This window comes from Pistacia vera, unplaced genomic scaffold, assembly GCF_008641045.1.
Source record: "Pistacia vera cultivar Batoury unplaced genomic scaffold, PisVer_v2 Contig38, whole genome shotgun sequence".
NCBI classification, from domain to species: Eukaryota; Viridiplantae; Streptophyta; class Magnoliopsida; order Sapindales; family Anacardiaceae; genus Pistacia; species Pistacia vera.
Window position 1 is genome coordinate 232,178 of NW_022196201.1, and position 20,811 is coordinate 252,988.

General features: G+C 39.5%; 1 protein-coding gene across 1 annotated transcript; it reads right to left on the reverse strand.

Annotated features, from left to right (window-relative positions):
• Positions 1-11,676: 11,676 nt before the first annotated feature.
• On the reverse strand, positions 11,677-12,610 carry LOC116140801 (tabersonine 16-hydroxylase 2-like). Its single transcript, XM_031426378.1, has 2 exons — positions 12,437-12,610; positions 11,677-12,027 (listed from the first exon to the last, which is right to left on the reverse strand). The coding sequence occupies exons 1-2, from the start codon at positions 12,608-12,610 to the stop codon at positions 11,677-11,679; spliced, it is 525 nt and encodes a 174-aa protein (XP_031282238.1).
• Between the last annotated feature and the right edge of the window lie 8,201 nt (positions 12,611-20,811).

Here is a 20,811-nt window from a genome sequence, read left to right on the forward strand (position 1 = left end):
CGAGTTCTTTGTGAGAGATGTGTCCTCTATTTTAAGCATCGGTTGTGATTCCTCGAATGAGGAGTTGAAACAGGAAAATTCTTATGGAGGCTATGACAACGACACCAATCATCGGAGCAACAAGATGTATCAGATGTAAAGAAAGGCTATTGGTGGCAGGTATGAAGAAGACATTGCAGAGTTTGGCTAATGTCTAACTTGCAGCAAGTGAAAGCGGAACACCAACCCGCAAGGTTGCTTCAACCATTGAGTATTCCAGAGGGAAATGGGAGAGCATTTCAAGGATTTTATCACGGGTCTCCCCAGAGTACAGAAAGGTGTGATGCTATATGGGGTGATGTGAATAGATTACCAATCAGCCATTTCCTTCCGTAAGGGAGTAGCACAATGCAGATCAGTTGGCTCAGAGTTACCTCAAGAAATAGTCGATGCATGGTGTGCCCAAGACTAAGTGTAGATAGAGAACGACCGACTTGTTTTCCCTTCTGGACGAGATTTACAGAGAGGAATGGAGAGCCACTTTCAGACTTGCATGTATGCCTACCAGTGCTTCAGACCTAGAGGGTGTAGCCAACGATGCAGAGTAAACGAACCAGGTGCTCGAGGTATGCTTGAGAGCGTGTGTGCATGGATATAGAGATCCTGGCATGAGGCATGTTACCCTTAGTGGAATTTGCTCTAGCAATCAATAGTGATGAGTCTACACATTAGCACACTATGTAGCTTCACGAGACTCTATATGGTAGACAGATGCTATCGAGTCCTCCATTCCTACTTGGTAGCATCGAGGATAGTGAAGCTAGTGCAGGATGTATGGTCTACCGGCATGCAGATGTTACCCGAGTAACATTTTGCTACAATGAGATCAGATCGACTTAAAAGGCTTGGAGGTCAAATGTGTACGGAAGCTAGGTCTCATTCTGGAATGAAAGTAGGCAAGTAAAGCTAGGTTGGACTCTGGGCCAAGTTAGAAGTGAGAAGATGTGAGCTTAACAGAATAGATGCCAGCCAAATCGGCAGGAGTATGCCGAATTCCTTAACACAGTTGCTGGTTCACAAGGGTTGCGTCTCACACAGTAGTTTAACGTTCTAACCTTCATAGAGCTGTGTTAGAATGGCGCTGGCGGAGCAAAGGACAGTTAGCACTGTAGATGATGTAGGTCCAGGTCCCCTGCAGGTCTTGCAACCGATGGGTGAAAGGTGGCATACCAGATCGGACTACCACGCTAGCATGGATAGGGTGCATGATGTCTTCCATGTCTCGATGTACGAATAGTAATGTGCATCCCTCACACTAGTGCAGGAGGACTTTGATGGGCAGGAATCTTGAAGTATCAGAGGACACCATAGTATGATGAAGACATCCAGTTAGATTTTAGATCGAAGGGTTTAAAGAGTTGCGAACAAAGTATGTCCTGTCCTAGCGTCGAAAGAGTCCTATGAGGAACCCTGCAGACTAAATGGAGTGGCCACTTGGGGTGTAGCAGAACGGCGTAACAGTCGAACAGAATCGTTTCCAGAGTATATTGTAGATGCAATTCTGTCGGGGACACGAAATTCTTTAAAGGGGGAAGCAATTAGTAACGACCCATTGAGGTATCGAGTCGGTATGTTTCTTCTTTGCTCTATATTGAGTTGGTTTCGGTATTATTATTTGGTTGACCTTGTTGTGTGTGTATGTCGAATTCTTGTTTCTCGAAAAATTGGTGTGAAAATAGAAGAAGTTAGTTTCAAGCTTCGCCGGGGCGAGGAGTTGGTGTGAAGCACACGGGAAAAGTTGCGTGGACGGTGTATTGCGCCGCGGTGAGACCGAGACTTCCTCTCGCGCGACGACGCAATCCATCCCAAAAGGTTTGTAAGTTTAGAAGGATTACTATCGCCATAAGGTCAATTAACCACGTATAACATCCCTAAGGCACGGAAAAAGGTGGGGAGTAAAATGTACAGGCAATTGTCATTGGGAAGTATTGTATATGCGGGGCGTGTGTTTGTAAAAAAATGAATGACAAGATGGAGATAGAATTCCCAAAGAAGAAGGAAATAAGTGGGAAATGTATCTTGAATGGATTTAGTAAAGAATGTACGATTCGCAAACCTCATGTCTTCTTAACGCAACGCAGCACTCATACATCTGTGCTTCCTCCCAAATTTCTTTCTTTGACAATGGAGCGGTTAAAGCGAGCTTTGGACGTGATTTGGGATAGAAAATCAACCATAGCCACCGACGCACAGCTAAGTAGATTCTGCTTGGTTTAGTGAAGCTGTGAGTCTTTGTATGATATTGAATATTGGGGGTTTTGTTCTTTTAGTGTTAAGAGATACCAAAAAAATAAAAGTCAAGCATGACCCAAGTGAACAGGAAGATACGGTAGTGAAAATTCCGCCATAACAAGGTAAGTAAAAAGACCACACCCAAGATTGAGACTTGGAAGAATTTCTTGATTATTGGATTTGATAGCACTTATGGAGTATCGTTACTACATGATTATATGTAACTGTTATAGTTTAACTAGTATTTCTTTCTTGACAGCTTAACAATAGGCGCCTTGTAGAATTTGTTTTATACATGTGCAACCTATAAGAAAGTGAGAGTGGGGTGGCATAAGGTAGTTTGAGGATGGAATTGGAGGGTATTAAGGAACCCTTTGGAAGTGCTTTCTTGGACAGGATATGGTGGCTATGTGAGGGGGTTCTCCCCATTTTGGATGGTTAGAGAAAGATTTAATTATTGTTATAGTAGAGTTTTTTATTGCACTTGAGTGTTGATGAAATGCTAATAGAGGTTGGAGTAGAGTAGTGAACCTTAATCTTGCAACACTGCATATTGGCATTCTAAGGCATTAGTGGAGATGAACCATCCATAGGCATTAATTGTGCATTGAGAAGTGACCTAAGAAAGAGTAGGCAAAATTTGTGTATGCACTTGCTCTTGAGTAGAGAACTTTGTGGATGCAACTACTCTAAGGGTAGAGAGACGAATGAGAAGTGCTAGAATAGAGTGAAGTGAGAGAGTATAGAATGGGTGGATGCTTTGTGATCATCACCCGACAGTTAGAGATAGCTTGAGTGACGAATGGTGATGTGATGCGTTGTGTCATCAAGATACGCACCTAGCCATGGGTGAGGCTTGTGGGTACACACCCGATAGTACTTACGAATGGGCTTGATGCTGTAGCAGTCTACACACGCGCACCTATTTATTAGAAAAGGGGTCGATGCACCCGATATTTTTTGTGCTTTTGATCACCCCGACAGTGATTAGGAACGGGTTAATGTGTTGGTGATCGCGTTCCCAAAAGTCATGAGGAAGGGTAGGTGCTATGTGGTCTCCACCCGATAGTTATGAAACGGGTAGGTGCTTCGTGATCCCCTATCATAGTCACTAAGAACGGGTTGGTGTGTGTGAATTCCAACCCGATAGTCATGAAGAGTTAGATGGTGCTGTGTGAACACCATTCCGGCACGGCACCCGGTAAGATGAGGCCATGAGTGTAGTAGGAAACAACAGAAAGTGTGAGAAAAGAATTAGTATGTAACACATAAGGGATAGACAGATAGAGAGTTTTTACTTACCCGGACATTATTTTGTGCTCACCCTTTATTTTCCTTTGTGGATGCAGGATCCAGGTGATGATGCAGTCGGAGGGTCGGCAAAGCGAGAGCAATAGCTACACTATTTCCCCTGGTGTTTGCTTTAAAAAATGGCATTTTTGTAAATGACGTTCTTTGTGTATAAAAGACGTATGACTTATAATACAAAGGAACGTTTTGGGCCATTTTCTATTGTTATTATGTGCAGCATAGCAGTAGACTGTATACAGCAGTTGTTAACAATGAAGCAGGACTTCGCTTAATGGCATCAAGAGGGGAATGTTAATCTGATACGTTGCACTTCATAGCAATCCAATCATCCTTCCTGCTACACTTTTCCCTTATAGTGGGAACCATTTGGGGGCTCTAAGCATGAGGAAAGGGTGACTCTCGGTATGTACGATGCAGGGGCATGGTTCATTTTCACCCACAACTTTCTCTTACCCGGTTCTCTGCAAACATATTGACCACAAGTGGCTCACCTCTCCACTTCTTTTGGCTTGGTCCACTAACCTAGAATTTCTGCTCTTCTCTACCCTAGACTTTGTACTTCCCTTTCAGCCTATTAGCTGCTCGGCCGCTCCGAAGAGTACTCACGGCCTTAGATGTTTGGAAAATCCTTCTGTTGAGAACCACCATGAGGATACTATGATCTGAACCTAGGCATGGCCTTGTTCCCTCCTATGACTGCTTCGCGATCTGCTGACAAATCTGGCGTCTCTAGCTTACTACTAATGGATTGGGAATGGAGAATGTAGAGTTGGGTATTCTGCTCTAAATCTTAGGAACCTAGCATTCATGTCGGCTTTTGTTCCTACATGGTTTGGAGCATTTAAGCCATCATTGATTCTTAGTGAACAGGCACTAGAGTGGGCGCTGAACGGGAGGTGGGATCCTAGGTTGGATGGGTGGTTGGATTGAAGGTTGCTCCTAAATTGCCTTGTTGATTGGAAGGATGTTCCTTATGAACATATATATGGGGACATTCTGAGGTGGTTATGGGCTTCCATGAAAAATTGGGTGATTACACCACCCAGGATGTATGTGTTCTAGTACATGACGCTCCATCTCTAGAAGCCTTATGCAAACTGCACTTGCATCCTCAAAAGGTTAGGGGCGGGTTCCAATTGGAGGTCAAGAGTGGAGGCCTGGCACAAAAACATCCTGGACCCTATTTTGAGATGATTGTGTAGAGGGTTGCCCTTGGATGATACAAACTGGTAAATCAATGGGCCAAACACCTCTAACTTGGAACTAATGTCATCTAACCATGACACCTACATACACGCCACCCTTCTTGGGTTGCCCTGAAATAGGCATTCTAGGATGGAGAGAAATGTGATGCATTGAATTCTCACTTAAGGTCTCGAAGAGTTGCAAACTCATTCTCATCCTTGTGCATAATGTTCCTCCACAAGAGGCATCTACCAATTCATGCCTTTCGGTTAGTCCGTCATAAAAACTACGAACTAATTGCACCTATGTGTACTGCGGTGATGGGGACACTTCCAAGAATATTCCTTCAAATGTTCCCAACTCTCATAAAATTCCTCGCCATCAAGTTGAGCCACTATTTGGCTCAATCCTAAGTGAGAATGAGAATAAAATTAAGTGCAAGACATTTCATTCACGTTGAAGTCACTGTGGAGCAAACCTCTAAAATTCATCTAGGGTTAGTATGGCTCCCTCATTAAATTCCCATATAAATTGACAGCAATTGGATGACACTAGTTTTGATCTCAGAGTGTTGTGTCGGGACATTGGGATACGAATACATGTAGGCTGAAGTGTAGGTGGTGGGTGCGAAATGTTGGCTAAGGGGCACATGTGCGGGTCATCCTGGTCAGCTATCCTACGTACTTGTTTTATTCCTCTACAAGTGCATTCAATTTCCAGATCAAAGGTAATAATTCTTCGTTACAAAAAATTCTAGTTTGCATTCATAATCAAAACACACAAAGACTCAACAACAATGTAAAAACAATCTCAAGAAAATTAACTAAATGCAAATCCTAAGAAACAAATTTAATAAGCACACGAAACAAAAACTAAAACAAATCTAAAATATAACAAAACTATACCCACAAAATTTTACACAACAAAGATGCTTAATCAAAACTAAGTTATTCCATGCAACTAAAGAATTTAAATACTAAGAACAAAATAAATCCTAGAATAAAAAAATAAAAGTTAAGAGCATTTCCAATGGGTCGTGCAAGATCTTTACTGTCACTACACGCTGAATCGTTTTCCCAATTGCAATTTTCCTACAAAACAAAAACAAACACAAATGAAACTATTCCAATGAAAATAAAATAAAACGAAGTAAAAATGAAATTACGCAAACAACCTAAAAAGAAAATAATTAACCAACAATGCAAAGAGACAAACTCAACGGAACACAAAAATTAAACAATTCACCCAAACAAAGTAATCACTACAAAGAAAATAACACAAACAAAAACAAAGACTAAAATAAACCTAGAATAAAAACTAATGACTACCCAAACACACAAAATCAAAAGCACGTTGCTCCCCGACAACGGCGCCAAAATTTTGTCGAATCGGTCATCACAGTCACAAAATTAAACCTAAATACCATAGTTAGCGGTAAGCAGGGTTGAATCCATAAGGAGCAAGACTAACAACCTAAAGTATTTTGAGTAGCGGAAATGAAATTGGCAATTGATTAATGAAACCAAACAAACAAAATGCAAATAATAAAAGAGTGAAATTAAAACTAATATAGACTTTATAATAAAAACGTTGCCGTTACGGTTTTGATTCGACACAAGACCAACTCACACAATTCTCCTCCACCCTCTACAATCCCCTAAACCTACAAGGCAAGTTAAATCAATGAAATAGTTTGCCAGCACTCTAGGTATAATCTATCCTGTCTCACCCGATCACTCAAGTTCGATTGGTTAAAGACTATCATTAAATGTCGATAAACGCTATAAGACAATACCACTAGTTGATACGCGATTAACAAATACAATTTGTCAACACGTATCTTCCAAACAACCAACTTCACAATAAACGCAACAACAGTAGAAATGAAATTAAATCCAAACAAAACTCAATTACAATCGATGCGAAGTAATGAAAAGCAATATTCATCATTTAATTATTTCAAACCAACTTTTATCATTCAGCGAGTTCTATGAAAACATTAAATCACAATGGACAACAATATTCACCATAGATTATGCTCAAACCATATTGAAGTATCGAAATCAAACATGAAACGAAAACAAATATAATCTGAAGCACAATACTACCAAATGTCTTACAATCGGGCTTATCCAACTAGTCGAGAGCTGATGAGCAGAGTCGTGGAGTCAATCTCAATCTCACCTATGCTGTAACAGACAATCGGGAACTTAGCCGCTCATAGTGGTGATGACGGAGGCTGAAACAGTGGAAACAAAGCTGATCATGGCAGAGAGGAGGTAACCAAAAGCGATATGATGTGAAGAAGGGGCAAAAACGACCACCAGATAGCCCAGAATAAGAACAGCCGCACTCACAGGAAAACGTTAATTTTTCGGCGGGTCTTCCAGAAAATGGTGGCGGAAATGGGATCCAAAGTTACTAATGGAAAGCTTTGGTGATAAGGAGTTCAGATTAGGTTCTGAGGAGGTGAAAAGTTGTCGGAAATGAGCAAGATCTGGGCTGGAAGATGAAGAGGCACGGCAGCAATTTGGCGGATTCCGACGATTTTTACGGCGACTGAAGCTTGGAATGGGTAGATCCAGCCATGGGGAAGGAAGATCAATCCGAAAAATGACAAAATCTCGACTAGAATGCGAACAGTTGCGACGGTAGAATATGAACAATCGTTGCAGTAAATCACGTCTCACGGTGGTGTTGATGGCTGATGAAGATGATAGATGGTCGGGGAAGATGAATCGTCGCTGGAGGCCGCCGGAAAGGACGACAAGGAGTTGTCGAAAAATGGTGAACAGCGCCTTTTGGAAAACGCGACCTTTCGTTTTCTTTTATAGAATAAAATGCAAAATATCACTTTGGTCCCTACATAATTGAAACATGACAAAATCAGCCCTTATAAATATGACAGTTTACCCCCTAAACAGCATAAATGAGACAAAATTACCCCTAATCCATAAACCAGAACCTAATATCAACTCATATCCTTTCCAAAATCATTCCAAACATGTTAAATTCATAAGAAAAATATTAGGAAGCGATTTTCATGTCTCAATATACTTCAGTTTAATCACACTTGGGGTATTTTTATCACCAAAATAGAGTCACTTTCATGACTCTAACAGTGGTTGGTAGGATTGGTTACCGAAGAGTGTTGGTTTTGATTGACAGTGGATCCACGCACAACTTCATTGATCAGAGGTTAGCACGACATTTGGGATTGTTGGTCACTCTAATTGACAAATTCTGGGTTACAATGGCCAACGGGGAGAAATTATGTTGCTGAGAGAAACATGAAAGGGTAAAATTATTAATACAAGGGCTGGATATGGCAGTCACTTTTTTTTCCCTTCTGTTGAATGGATTAGATGCTGTGTTGGGAATTCAATGGCTCGAGAAATTAGGTCCAGTCACATGTGATTGGGGAACGCTTTCTATGACACTCACACGTGGAGATAAGCTGTATGAGATAGTGGCTCAATGCAAACTACGAGGCCATGCCATTAGCAACACCATGTTGGGTAGACAAGTGTCCTCAAGAGGTAAAGTCTTTATTGTAGCTGTTAGACAGGCCAAAACCGAGTCTCACTCTTTTGTAGCGGATGAAATTCAAGCTATTCTTGCTGATTTTCCAACAGTCCTACAGGTTCCTTCTTCATTGCCCCCGTCACGATCATTTGACCACCACATCCCCCTCAAAGCAGACACCGACTCCATAAACGTCAGACCATACAGGTACGCCCATTTTCAAAAAAATGAGATTGAACGTCAAGTAGCTGATATATTGGAGTCTGGTTTAATTCGACCCAGTAGTAGTCCTTTTTCTTCTTCTATTTTACTTGTGAAAAACAAAGATGGCACGTGGTGATTTTGTATGGACTATCGCTCTTTGAATGCGGCTACTATTAAAGATCGTTTTCCTATACCTACAGTAGATGATATGATTGATGAATTATTTGGGTCGCAATATTTTACTAAATTGGATTTAAGGGTGGGTTATCACCAAATCTGGGTTGTCCCCGAGGACATTCACAAGACCGCCTTTCGTACTCACAATGGCCATTACGAATACTTGGTGATGCCTTTTGGCCTTTGTAATGCACCTTCTACTTTTTAGGCTGCTATGAATGCTATTTTTCAACCTTATTTATGTCAATTTATCCTTGTTTTCTTTGACGATATTCTAATTTATAGCCAAAGTTGGGAGGATCATTTGGCTCACATACGGATGACTTTTGAAATATTGGCCACCCAACAATTTGTGGTGAAGCCTAGCAAGTGTGTGTTTGGTTAGACCGAGGTAGACTATTTAGGCCACATTATTACAATTGAGGGGGTGAAAGTTGACTCACGAAAAAAACAATCCATGCAAAATTGGCCTCAGCCTAAAACCATCATGGAGTTGCATGGGTTCCTTGGGCTTACAGGTTACTACCGTAAATTTGTCAAAAATTATGGTATTATTGCTCAATCATTGACCCATTTATTGAAGAAAGGATAGTTTGGGTGGAGTCTGGAAGCAACTAAAGCCTTTGAGGAGTTGAAGTTGGCTATGGCCACCACACCCATATTAGGGTTACCAAATTTTTTTGACATGTTTGTTTTGGAGACAGATGCATCTGGTACAGGTATTGGAGTAGTTTTGGCTCAACAGGGACGTCCTTTGGCTTTTATGAGCAAAGTAATTGGGCCTAAGAAGCAAGGATGGTCAGTCCACTCTAGACAAATGTTGGCTATCATGGAGGCTATTCGACTATGGCAACCATATTTATTAGGCAGACATTTTCAAATCTGGATAGACCAAAAGAGCCTAAAATTTTTCTTGGAGCATAGGGTGGTTACTTTTAAGCAACAAAAATGGGTCTCCAAATTACTGTGGTATCACTATGAGATTACATCTTGTCCGGGAAAAATGAATTTAGTTGTAGATCCACTATCCCGTATGCCCATATTATTTGCCATTAGTGGGCCACACTTCCAGTTGTGGGCAGAGTTGAAACAAGCCAATACTACAGAACCTTACTTAGTGGATTTGCATCAAAAGCTTATTAGTCATCCAGACCGACACCCATACCTTAAAAATCGTGACGGTCTGCTACTGTACAAGGACAGGATTGTGTTGTCCCCATCTTCATCCTTGCAGTCAGCGTTACTCCAAGAGTGTCACAATTCCAAAGTGGGAGGTCACTCTGGTATCTTACGCACCTACAGGAGGGTAAGGCAATCTTTTTTTTGGGGAAGGTATGAAACATGATGTGCAGCAGCATGTGGTAGCTTGTGATGAATGCCAACGAAACAAATCGGACTCTCGTTCTCCGGCTGGACTCTTACAACCCTTACCAGTTCCAACGCAGGTGTGGGAGGACATATCTCTTGATTTTGTGGAAGGGTTACCCTCTTCAGATGGCAAAACTATGGTGTTGGTTGTGGTCGATCGCCTTACCAAATATAGCCATTTTTTAGCGTTATCGTATCCTTACACAGCTCGGATGGTTGCTGCACTTTTTGTTGCTCAGATTGTGCGCCTCCATGGTATTCCTAAATCAATGGTGAGTGATCGGGATTGCGTGTTTGTTGACGCATTTTGGAAGGAACTTTTTAAACTGCAAGGCACCCAATTAAAGATGAGTTCAGCGTATCATCCTTAATCGGACGGCCAGATGGAGGTGGTCAATCAATGTCTGGAACAATATCTTTGCTGTCTCTGCAGCCAACACCCAAAAAAATGGTGTCAATACTTACCATGGGCAGAATACTGGTATAACACCACATTTCACCAATCGTTGGGTACTACTCCCTTTCAAGCATTGTATGGACGACCACTACCGACAATTGCAAATTATTTAGACGGCACTTCTATGGTAGATGAAGTTGATAAGGGCATTCATGAGAGGGATGAGCTACTGCATCAGTTGAAGGGTCACTTGGAAAAAGCAAGTAATCGGATGAAGCAACTTGCGAATCAAAAGCGACGTGACTGTGTGTTCGAGGTTGGTGACTGGGTTTTCTTATGGCTACAGCCTTAACGGCAGTGCAGTGTTTTCCGATGAGCCCATCAGAAGTTAGCTAGTCATTTTTTCGGGCCTTATCAGATTGTGGAGCGGATTGCACTGGTCGCTTACAGATTGGCTCTTCCTAACACGCAAGGATACACCCAGTTTTTCATGTTTCCTTGCTCAAGAAAAAGGTGGGTGATGTGTCTCGTATCACCTCAGACTTGTCGCCCTTTTCTGAAACCAACATACCATTGCTCCAACCGCAACACGTTCGAGATTTCTGGTGGGTGAAACGGGGAGCTCAGTATGTCACAGAAACTCTTGTCCAATGGAAGAATATGCCTCCTGAAGATGCCATGTGGGAAGAAGTGACATGTCTTTCATAACAATTTCCTCACTTCGACCTTGGGGACAAGGATCGTGTTCTTTTTGGGGTGGGGGGGGGGGGGGGGGGGGGGGGGGGGGGGGGGTGGGGGCGGCGCGCGGGGGCGCATGGGCATGGCTGGCAAGTGATGGGGATTCTATTCGGAAGAGTGGTAGGATTAGGACTCCTAATCCTAAATATTAGGAATAGTTCTATTGGTAGGATAAGAATAAGGGATAGTAGGAAGAGTTGTTTATTCTTATCATTATTTGCATGTTAATGGGGATTCTATTCGGAAGAGTAGTAGGATTAGGACTCCCAATCCTAAATATCAAGAATAGTTCTATTGGTAGGATAAGAATAAGGGATAGTAGGAAGAGTTGTTTATCCTTATCATTATTTGCATGTTAGCTTTATCGTATCTGAATTTTAGGAATGATACCAGGTTGGAGAGGTAAGCCTATCGAAAGAGAGTCTTTGAGTTAGAAAGGATTATTGAGTATTTTGATTAACACATTGCGTGTAACGGTGGTTCCTACCTTAAGTGGAGTATCAAATATTATTATTATCTTGCTGTTCCATATCTTTGTTCAGTCCAAACTCCCATAGTTCCATCACAATTATTGTATCAGCAGGTATGTTAAATCCATTAATTTCACATCTCTCTCCACATTCTCTTGGAGCTAACAAAGGAACGAGAGGATGTAATCTCAGAGTCTCTTTTATTACAAGCTTCAAGAATTTCATTTCATTAATACTTGTTTCATCAATCTTTCCTTTTCTATTAAAGACTTCTCTCACCTCATCTTGCGCCTTTTTCATTAATCTTTGATTTTTTAACATCTCAGACATAGCCCAATCGATTGTTGTTGCAACTGTGTCACTGCCACCAACAAAAACATCCTAAAAAGGAAGTTAAACCATGCATAATATATGGAGGGGACTTAACAATATCACTCCACCTTATATAAGGAAAAGTGTATGCTGACTCCAAACACTATTGCATAAATTAGGACAGCTCAAGTATTATATGAACACCATAAAACTTTAAGGTGAAAAAACATGATTATGTGCATGATTATCCATTTGAGATACATCCTCAGGAGAGCATATAAATAGTTTTAGCACTATATAGTACAAAAATTGAAACCTTATAAAGTGAATTATAAAAGGTATCTTTTAATATAAATTATATATGATATATTAATTGTTTCATGAACCCTATAGTTGATCTTGATCCTTTCTACAAATATTGACGTGATGCCAACTTTTTTAATATACACTAAAACATTGTACTAGTGAAAATACTTACAAAAATAACTGCTTTGATGTTCTCGGTTGTTAAGGAAAATTGAAGGTCATCACACCCTTGAAATCCTAAGAGAACATCAACCAGATCTTTATTTATTTCACTCTTGTCAGACATCTTATGTTCATTGATAACGTTTTCAAGTATTCTGTCAGATTCTTGGTGCAGCACCTCCATTTTTTACTTGATTCCACTGATCGATTAGAGCAATTTGATTGAAGGAAACAGATCTGAGATATAAAAGCCTGCCATCAACTTCAAAGTTTCCTTGATAACTGTTGAAGGTTGATACTTGGCTGGAAATGCAGCAGTTCAACTGATGTTCAAACATGTTTTTGGCGGTAAAACTGAAAGGCAATCTGCCAGGGTTCCATTTGTAATACTGCAAAGTTTTACTTTTTTTGTAATGCTTGATATGTATCCCAGATTATGTGGGATGTGTTACAGAGTTGTTGTTTAGTTGGTATTAAGTCAGTAGCTTCAGATTAAATTAAGTTTTTATATGTCTGCATGTTTGGTGTAATAGTGTAAAAAATCTGCTTTATTAGTTGAAGTGTAAACTCTTTTGAACTTAAGAAAAAATAGGCACTTTTCTTCAATCGTTTTTTGCTCTCTTTCTTTTCTTAGTTATCTCCAGCACACAAACACTATCAATAACAGATATGAATAAATCAGGATCTTTGCTTTTTCCGCCAAGAGCTGTCTTTGAAGTGATAGCATAGGACGTTGACAAAAATTTCTCGATGAGGTTAATCATTGATCCTTCTTTTGAAGCAACCCAATTGATGAGACTTATTGAACAGAGTAAAGCAAATCAATTGTAAGGATGTATTTTAAAAGTAGCTTAGTTTGTATTAAAAACGATTGAAACACTGCGTTTTAGTTTTACAGCAGCATGAAACGCTGCATTTTTCTACTGATTGGCTGAGTATCTAACAGCCTCTTATTTCTGTTTTTAGTCAACAGTTCAAATAGAAATATCAGAAACAGAGTATTGACTTTCTTCTAGAGTCGTCTAAATCCCTCTTTCTTGTTTCTTGATTCTGGAAAACTTTCATGGTATCAGAGTCATTAGACCAGTGTCAATGGTGATTGTTGATAATACCTAAGCTAAATTAGATTCTAAATCAAACGATATGGATGCTGATTTCTTATTCCTCACAAACTCCAACATTCCACCCACATTACCATCCATTTCTATCAAATTACTGGAGAAAAACTATACGTTATGGCATTCACAAGTCCTACCAGCTTTAATTTCTCATGGACTGGAAGGATTTATCACTGGAGAGAAGGCTTGTCCTCCAATGTTCAAATTTGAGAAAGATGAGAGCTTAGAAACAACAGTCAAGAAACCAAATCCAGGCTATTTCAACTGGAAGAAAGGCGACCAATTTCTGGTAAGTTGGCTTCTATCCACCATTTCTGAGTCTATGTTTCGGCATGTCACAAAATGTAGCACTTCGTATGAGATATAGAATTTACTAGAACTACATTTTCAAGGTGTATCTAAAGCTAGAACCCATCACTTAGAGAAACATGTTGCAAAACACCAAAAAGGATGCCCTAAGTGTTAGTGATTATGTCTTAAAAATGAAAGAGTTAGGGGATGAATTGATAGCTAGTGGTTTAAACCTAAGTGATGAAGAGCTGTTACTCTACATATTGGATGAGTTAGGACCCGAATATGATGCCGTAGTAGCAAATTTAGTTGCAACCAGTAGTCAGACAACTCTCCAAGAAGCACAATTCTTGCTTCATAAACATGAGATTAGGTTGGAGAGACAGAGCAATTCTTTTACAAATCTACATGATCAGCTTGCCTCTGCATTATTAGTAGCTAAACAAAGCCCCACTGACTCCCCTGTTTTAAACCAAAACAAGTCAGTCACCCCATCAGTCGCCCCTTTTAATGGTCAAAATCTAGCTGGTATATCTCCAGCTTTTCAACCTATGATCTCTCACTCAATCCCTGGAAATCCTCAATATAGTAACAACAATGTGTCTCAAGAAAGCTTCAAGCCTGATCTTCATACTCAGTTTCAACCTCTTAATACTCAGTTTCAACCTCAATTTGTACAGAATGGTGACTTTGTAAATCAGTTGACCTCTTTTGGTAATTTTGTGTACAATCCTTTCATGATGAAAAGTAGAGGCAGAGGAAGGGGACATTTTCGACAAAGACTTATATGTCAAGTTTGTGGAAAAGGGGGACACTCCGCAATTCAGTGTTACCACCGCTTTGATCATAACTTTCAAGGTTTCAATAATCAGAACCAAGGGAATTTTATAAATCAAAGTCCAAGCTTTATTAACTCTGGCTCATCATAAGGACAGTTTCAAAATTAGTCCAATGAATCACTCCAAGCTCTGTTGGCTGCAAAAATGCTTCCTGTCCAATCTGTGCGAGGTTGTGCACCTTGATCCTTCAGTCACGGCTATCCTGGTCATGGTGGAGCAAACCTTTCTTAGTCACGTGCATATTATCAACAACTTCAGCAGTCTATGTTATTTGGGCATCCTCACCAACCTACTATGATTCGATTAGAAGCTCCTGACAGCAATGTTGCTAAAAATACTCAAGAGTAATAATTTTTCAGTTCTTCAAAACAACAGACCAATAGCCACACCACAAGTGTTTGCTGACCAAACATGGTATATCGACTCTGGAGCAACCAATCACATGACTGCTGAACCAACCAACCTGGTGGTGAAAGACAACTATCAAGGTAGATCACAAGTCCAAGTAGGCAATGGCCAAATTGTCCCTATTACTCATACAGATGAGTCTTTTCTAGCTTCCACTTTTTATCCTAAATTACTTCATCTTAGGAAGATGTTATGTGTGCCACATATAGCTAAAAATCTATTGAGTATCTCACAAATAACTAGAGATAATGATGTTGTTGTGGAATTTTATTTTGATCACTGTGTAATAAAGGATAAGGCCACCAAAAGGGTACTTATACAAGGACTCTTGAAGGATGGTTTGTATCAACTACAATTATCCTTTCCAACCACTGTCTCCTTCAATGATGAACAAGCTGCTTCTATCTTTCTATCTCAAGCATCCAATGTTACTCTGATGATCCTGCTGTTTCAATTTCAAATAATAAAGTCACTGAAGCTCCTGCTGTTTCAGCAACCACAAGTAGTGAGAGTAACTGCACTAAATATAATAATTCTGATGCTAGAAATAGTAGAACCAAGTTGTGGCATGCTCGATTAGGGCATCCACAAGAGGAGACTTTGAAATCTGTAATGAATAAAATGAATATTTGTGGGAATTTTGGAAATAAGCTGTCCTTATGTGAAGCATGTCAATTTGGAAAAATGCAGCAAGCTTCTTTTCCATTGTCTAGTTCTGAGACCACAAGTCCTCTTGAGATAATTTATTCAGACTTGTGGGGGCTTGCACCAGTATGTTGAACTGAAGGATACAAATATTATATGTTGTTTGTGGATGATTTTAGTAGATTTGTTTGGATTTATCCATTAAAGTTGAAGTCTGAAGCTTTTACTATTTTCTCTCATTTTTAATCTTTTGTTGAGAGACAATTGAATGCAAAATTAAAATGTCTACAAACTGATTGGGGAGGAGAGTTTAGGCCTTTCTCTAATTACCTACAAACACATGGAATTGCATTTAGACACCCTTGTCCTTACCTCCACCAACAAAATGGAAGAGTGGAAAGGAAACATAAAGTTATAACAGAATTTGGGTTAGCACTTTTGGCTCATGCTTCAATGCCATTGTGTTTTTGGTGGCAAGCCTTCACTACTACAACTTATCTTATCAACAGGTTGCCCTCTGTATCTATTGAAGAAATATCACCTTTTCAAAAACGATTTGGAGATGAACCTATCTATGATGAATTTAGGGTCTTTGCATGTTTTTTTTACCCCTATATCAGGCCATATCAGAAGCATAAACTCTCTTATCACACTGAAAGATGTGTTTTCCTTGGCTATAGTTCAGTTCACAAGAGGTATAAATGTTTATCCTCTTCAGGGAAATTTTATGTTGTTAAACAATCTCGGTTTAATGAAGGTGAATTCCCATTCAAAGATGGTTTTAAATGCTCTCTGGTTAAGGACAAAGATAGTGCTGAACTGAGTGATGTTATTCATGGTTCCACTCCTTGGAATTTCTCTCATGTTGTTGATCTTATTCCATCTGCTAGAGTCATTTCAGCACCCAAGCCTATAACCTGCCATCCTCCAAATGTCATCAACTCATCCTCAAATAACATACACTCATCTTCAACACATGAAACAAATCATCCTTCAGTACATGAATCTGCTTTAAGAAACTCAGAATCTGCCCTTCCTATTCCTCAGTAGTAGATACACCCAATAGTAGATTGTTCAGAATTTAGTATCCTGTAGTCTGATTTAAATAATATAACTGATGCATCTCACCCTACCTCTAATCATGACAAAGCTAGTACTAGTTCTGCTGGAATTCAGCTTGAGGTAATTCTCCCTATCACTAAACCTTCTTCCTTACCAACTACCAATCATCATCCTATGGTTACTAGATCTAAAAGCCACTTACATGTACATCCTCCAGAGCAAGCCTTGTTATCTACTTTTTATATTTTGGCTAAACCCAAATCTGCCACAGAAGGTTTAAATAGTCCAAAATGGAAGGCAGCAATGCAGGAAGAGTTTCAAGCACTTCAAAGAAACAATACCTGGAAATTAGTCCCTTACACTTCAGGTACGAACTTGGTAGGATGTAAATGGGTTTTTAGAACCAAGTTAAAATCTGATGGCACTTACAAAAATACAAAGCAAGGTTAGTGGCAAAGGGATTTCAACAAACACCAAGCCTTGACTATTTTGATACTTTTTCCCCAGTTATCAAACCTGCTACAATCAGAATTATGCTTTCCCTTGCTATTCATTACAAGTGGGATATCCAACAAATCGATATAAACAATGCTTTCTTAAATGGTGACTTAACCTAAACTATGTTCATGATGCAACCTGAATGATTTGTTGATTCTACATATCCCAAGCATGTTTGTCAACTTCATAAAGCTCTATATGGTTTGAAACAAGCTCTTAGAGCTTGGTTTGACAAGCTAAAAGGTGTTCTCATCTCATGGGGTTTTACCAATTCAGTTTTTGATACAAGTTTGTTCTTTATGAAGAAAGGTGCTCAAGTGATATATCTACTAGTTTATGTTGATGATATAATCATTATAGGGTCTGATTCTTGTTTAATTTCTCAAATGATTGAAGATCTTCATCAGCAGTTTGCACTTAAACACTTAGGAGCCTTAAACAATTTCCTTGGGTTTGAAATACATCACACTGATTCTGATTTACTTCTCACTCAATCAAAGTATGCCCAAGAGTTGTTGACCAAGGTTGGAATGAATGACTGCAAGCCATGTATAACACCAATGGCAATGGGTATGAAATTAGGGAAAGAGGATAGTGAGTTTTTTGATCAACCAACACTATATAGAATCATAGTTGGAGGCTTGCAATATCTCACTCACTCCATACCAGATTTGGCTTATTCTATAAATCGATTAAGTCAGTTTCTTCAGTCACCAACTGTGGCTCACTGGACTACCCGCAAAGGGGTACTACGATACATCAAAGGCAGTCTCCAACATGGGTTATTATTCAAGAGCAGCATTGATTTTTCAGTTAGAAGGGCATGCAGATGTAGACTGGGCTAGAGATGTGAATGATAGACAGTCAACTAGTGGATATGGTATCTATCTTGGAGGTAATTTGGTGTAGTGGAGTTCTAGAAAACAAAAGGTGGTGTCTTTATCATCCACCAAGGCAGAATACATATCACTCAGCCAAGGAACCACTGAACTTGCTTGGATCCAACACCTGTTTAAAGAAATTGACATTAAAGTTCATAGAACTCCGGTACTCTGGTGTGACAATATGAGTGCAGGAGCTTTGTCTACTAATCCTGCTTTTCATGCCCGAACAAAGCACATCGAAATTAGTGTGCACTATGTAAAGGAGTTGGCCACTGAAAAGAAGCTGTGTGTGCAATATATCTCCACTAAGTATCAAGTTGCTAATATCCTAACAAAGGCTCTCACTGGAAGCAGATTTCAGCTTCTTCAAACCAAACTGAATGTAGAATCCAGGTCTGATTCAGCACTAGAGGTCAATACTCTTGAAAATAGCCCTGCAATGTCTGCTCAAGTTAAAAAAGTTGCAGGTGATACAGACTAGTTAGAAAACATTGATTTTGTTTAGTCTGCAGTTCGTGAGACTGCAGTTTGTGATGATTAGTCTGCAGAAATGCAGTTTGTGAAGTTGTTGATTGAATGTAGTTTTCTGAAAAATTAATTTTGGAGCTATTGTGGTTGAATGCAGTTTGTGATGATTGGTCTGCAGAAATGCAGTTTGTGAAGCTGTTGATTGAATGTAGTTTTGTGAAAAAATTAATTTTGGAGCTATTGTGGTTGAATGCAGTTTGTGAAGACTATTTTTTTTTTTTTTGGAAGTTGCTGATTCTGTTTTTAGTCTGCAGATTGTGAAGATTCTGGTTCAGTCTGCAGTTCATGAAACTGCAGTTTTGTGAAAAAATTTGGAGCTATTTGTGTTTGAATGCAATTTTTGAAGAAATGCAATTTGTGAGCTGATTCTGTTTGTTTTTAATCTGCAGTTTGTGAAGATTCTGTTTTAGTCTGTAGGTCATGAGACTGCAACAGTTTGTGAGCTGATTCTGTTTATTTTTAGTCTGCAGTTTGTGAAGATTCTGTTTTAGTCTACAGGTCATGACACTGTAGTTTTGTGGAATTTTTTTTTTTTTGTTTTGTTTTTTTGGAACTAATATGTGATAGAGAAGACTGCCAAGGAGGTTTAGTTCTAGGGAAGGTGTTAAGAAGAATGTGGTAGAGAAGACTGTCTAGAAGGTTTAGTTCAAGGGAAGATGTTAGGAAGAATGTGGTAGGGAAGACTGCCCAGGAGGTTTAGTTCAAGGGAAGATATTGAACAGAGTAAAGCAAATCAATTGTAAGGATGCACCTGTAAGGTTTTAAAAGTGGCTTAGTTTGTATTAAAAACGGTTGAAACACTGCGTTTTAGTTTTACAGCAGCATGAAACACTGTGTTTTTCTACTGATTGGCTGAGTATATAACAGCCTCTTATTTCTGTTTTTAGTCAACAGTTCAGATAGAAATATCAAAAATAGAGTATTGACTTTCTTCTAGAGTCGTCTAAATCCCTATTTCTTGTTTCTTGATTCTGGAAAACTTTCAAGACTGGACATCTCTTCTTCTCTGACACATCGGAAAGATTGGATTTGTTTCGTGCTTAAAAGCTCCACCGTACAGATATTCATAAGTGTCAGGATTTTGTCCCGTGTTATCACAGATTATAGTTCTAAGGCTAACTAATCAACTATGTAACAAGATGAAAAACACAGATTCAGTTCTCTGGTTAATGACCAATCCCCAAACACCAAAGAAATCACAGATCAAGACAGTAAATCATCAAGCATGTAACAAACAGCAGATCAAGCAAAAGAGATAAAGATCAACACAAGGAATTATAGTGGTTCAGCTAGGTAGCCTACATCCACTCTTCAAGGCGCAAATAGGATGTCATTACTATCACAGTCAAGAGGACAATTTACAGAGTATTGAACAAAGAAAGAAACAGAATGAGCAAAGAAGAATACAATTCGAAGAAACCCTAGCTTTCTTCCCTTTTCCTCTTGCTACAAATCCATATCAAATATAATCAATTTATACATTAGTCACCTTCAAGGATCAGCCTCCACTTGGAACCCTAAGAATTTCCAGCCGTAGATGAGTAACAGATTTCGTCTCCCATTAGTACATTCTAGAACAAAGGCAGTTAGAGAAGAGAAATGAGGGCTGGATCGAATGAGAAGAGAAAACCCTTTTTAGCTTATCATAAAATGACATCGCTAGACCCCTTTGACTCTCCTAGTTTTTAATTGACTCCACCATGGCAAAAAACACAAGCCACATCACCACAATAAGACATGATACGTGTTATTTCATTGGAAGGCCTTGATGCAAATATAGTGCCATGAGTTTTCATCACTTGTTGAGCAAACTCTGGTGAAGAAACAACAACAGTGGAAATTTCTCCAAGCTGTAAGTGCATAAAGGGGCCATATTTCTTGGCCAAGTCTCTTAGTGCACGATGAGGAAGAGACCCAGCAGAAGCGAGCTAGTGCAAATTTCCAATAAGAGGTAATTTCCATGCCCCTGGAGGGAGATTTGAATTTTCATGGTTGGTTTTGAATATTTTTCCTACTTTCAGGACCATGAAGAAAAAGAGAAGAAAGCTTAGTAGGATTGGAAAGGAAGGGAAGACCAGCTCCATGAGAAATGAAGATGAATAAATGATAGTA

Bases quoted from the DNA above. Each gene is read 5' to 3' on its own strand.
- LOC116140801 (XM_031426378.1), bottom strand. From the start codon at position 12,610: ATGGAGGTGCTGCACCAAGAATCTGACAGAATACTTGAAAACGTTATC. The intron at 12,028-12,436 runs GTAAGTATTTTC...CTTCCTTTTTAG, and splicing joins ACATCAAAGCAGTTATTTTT to GATGTTTTTGTTGGTGGCAG.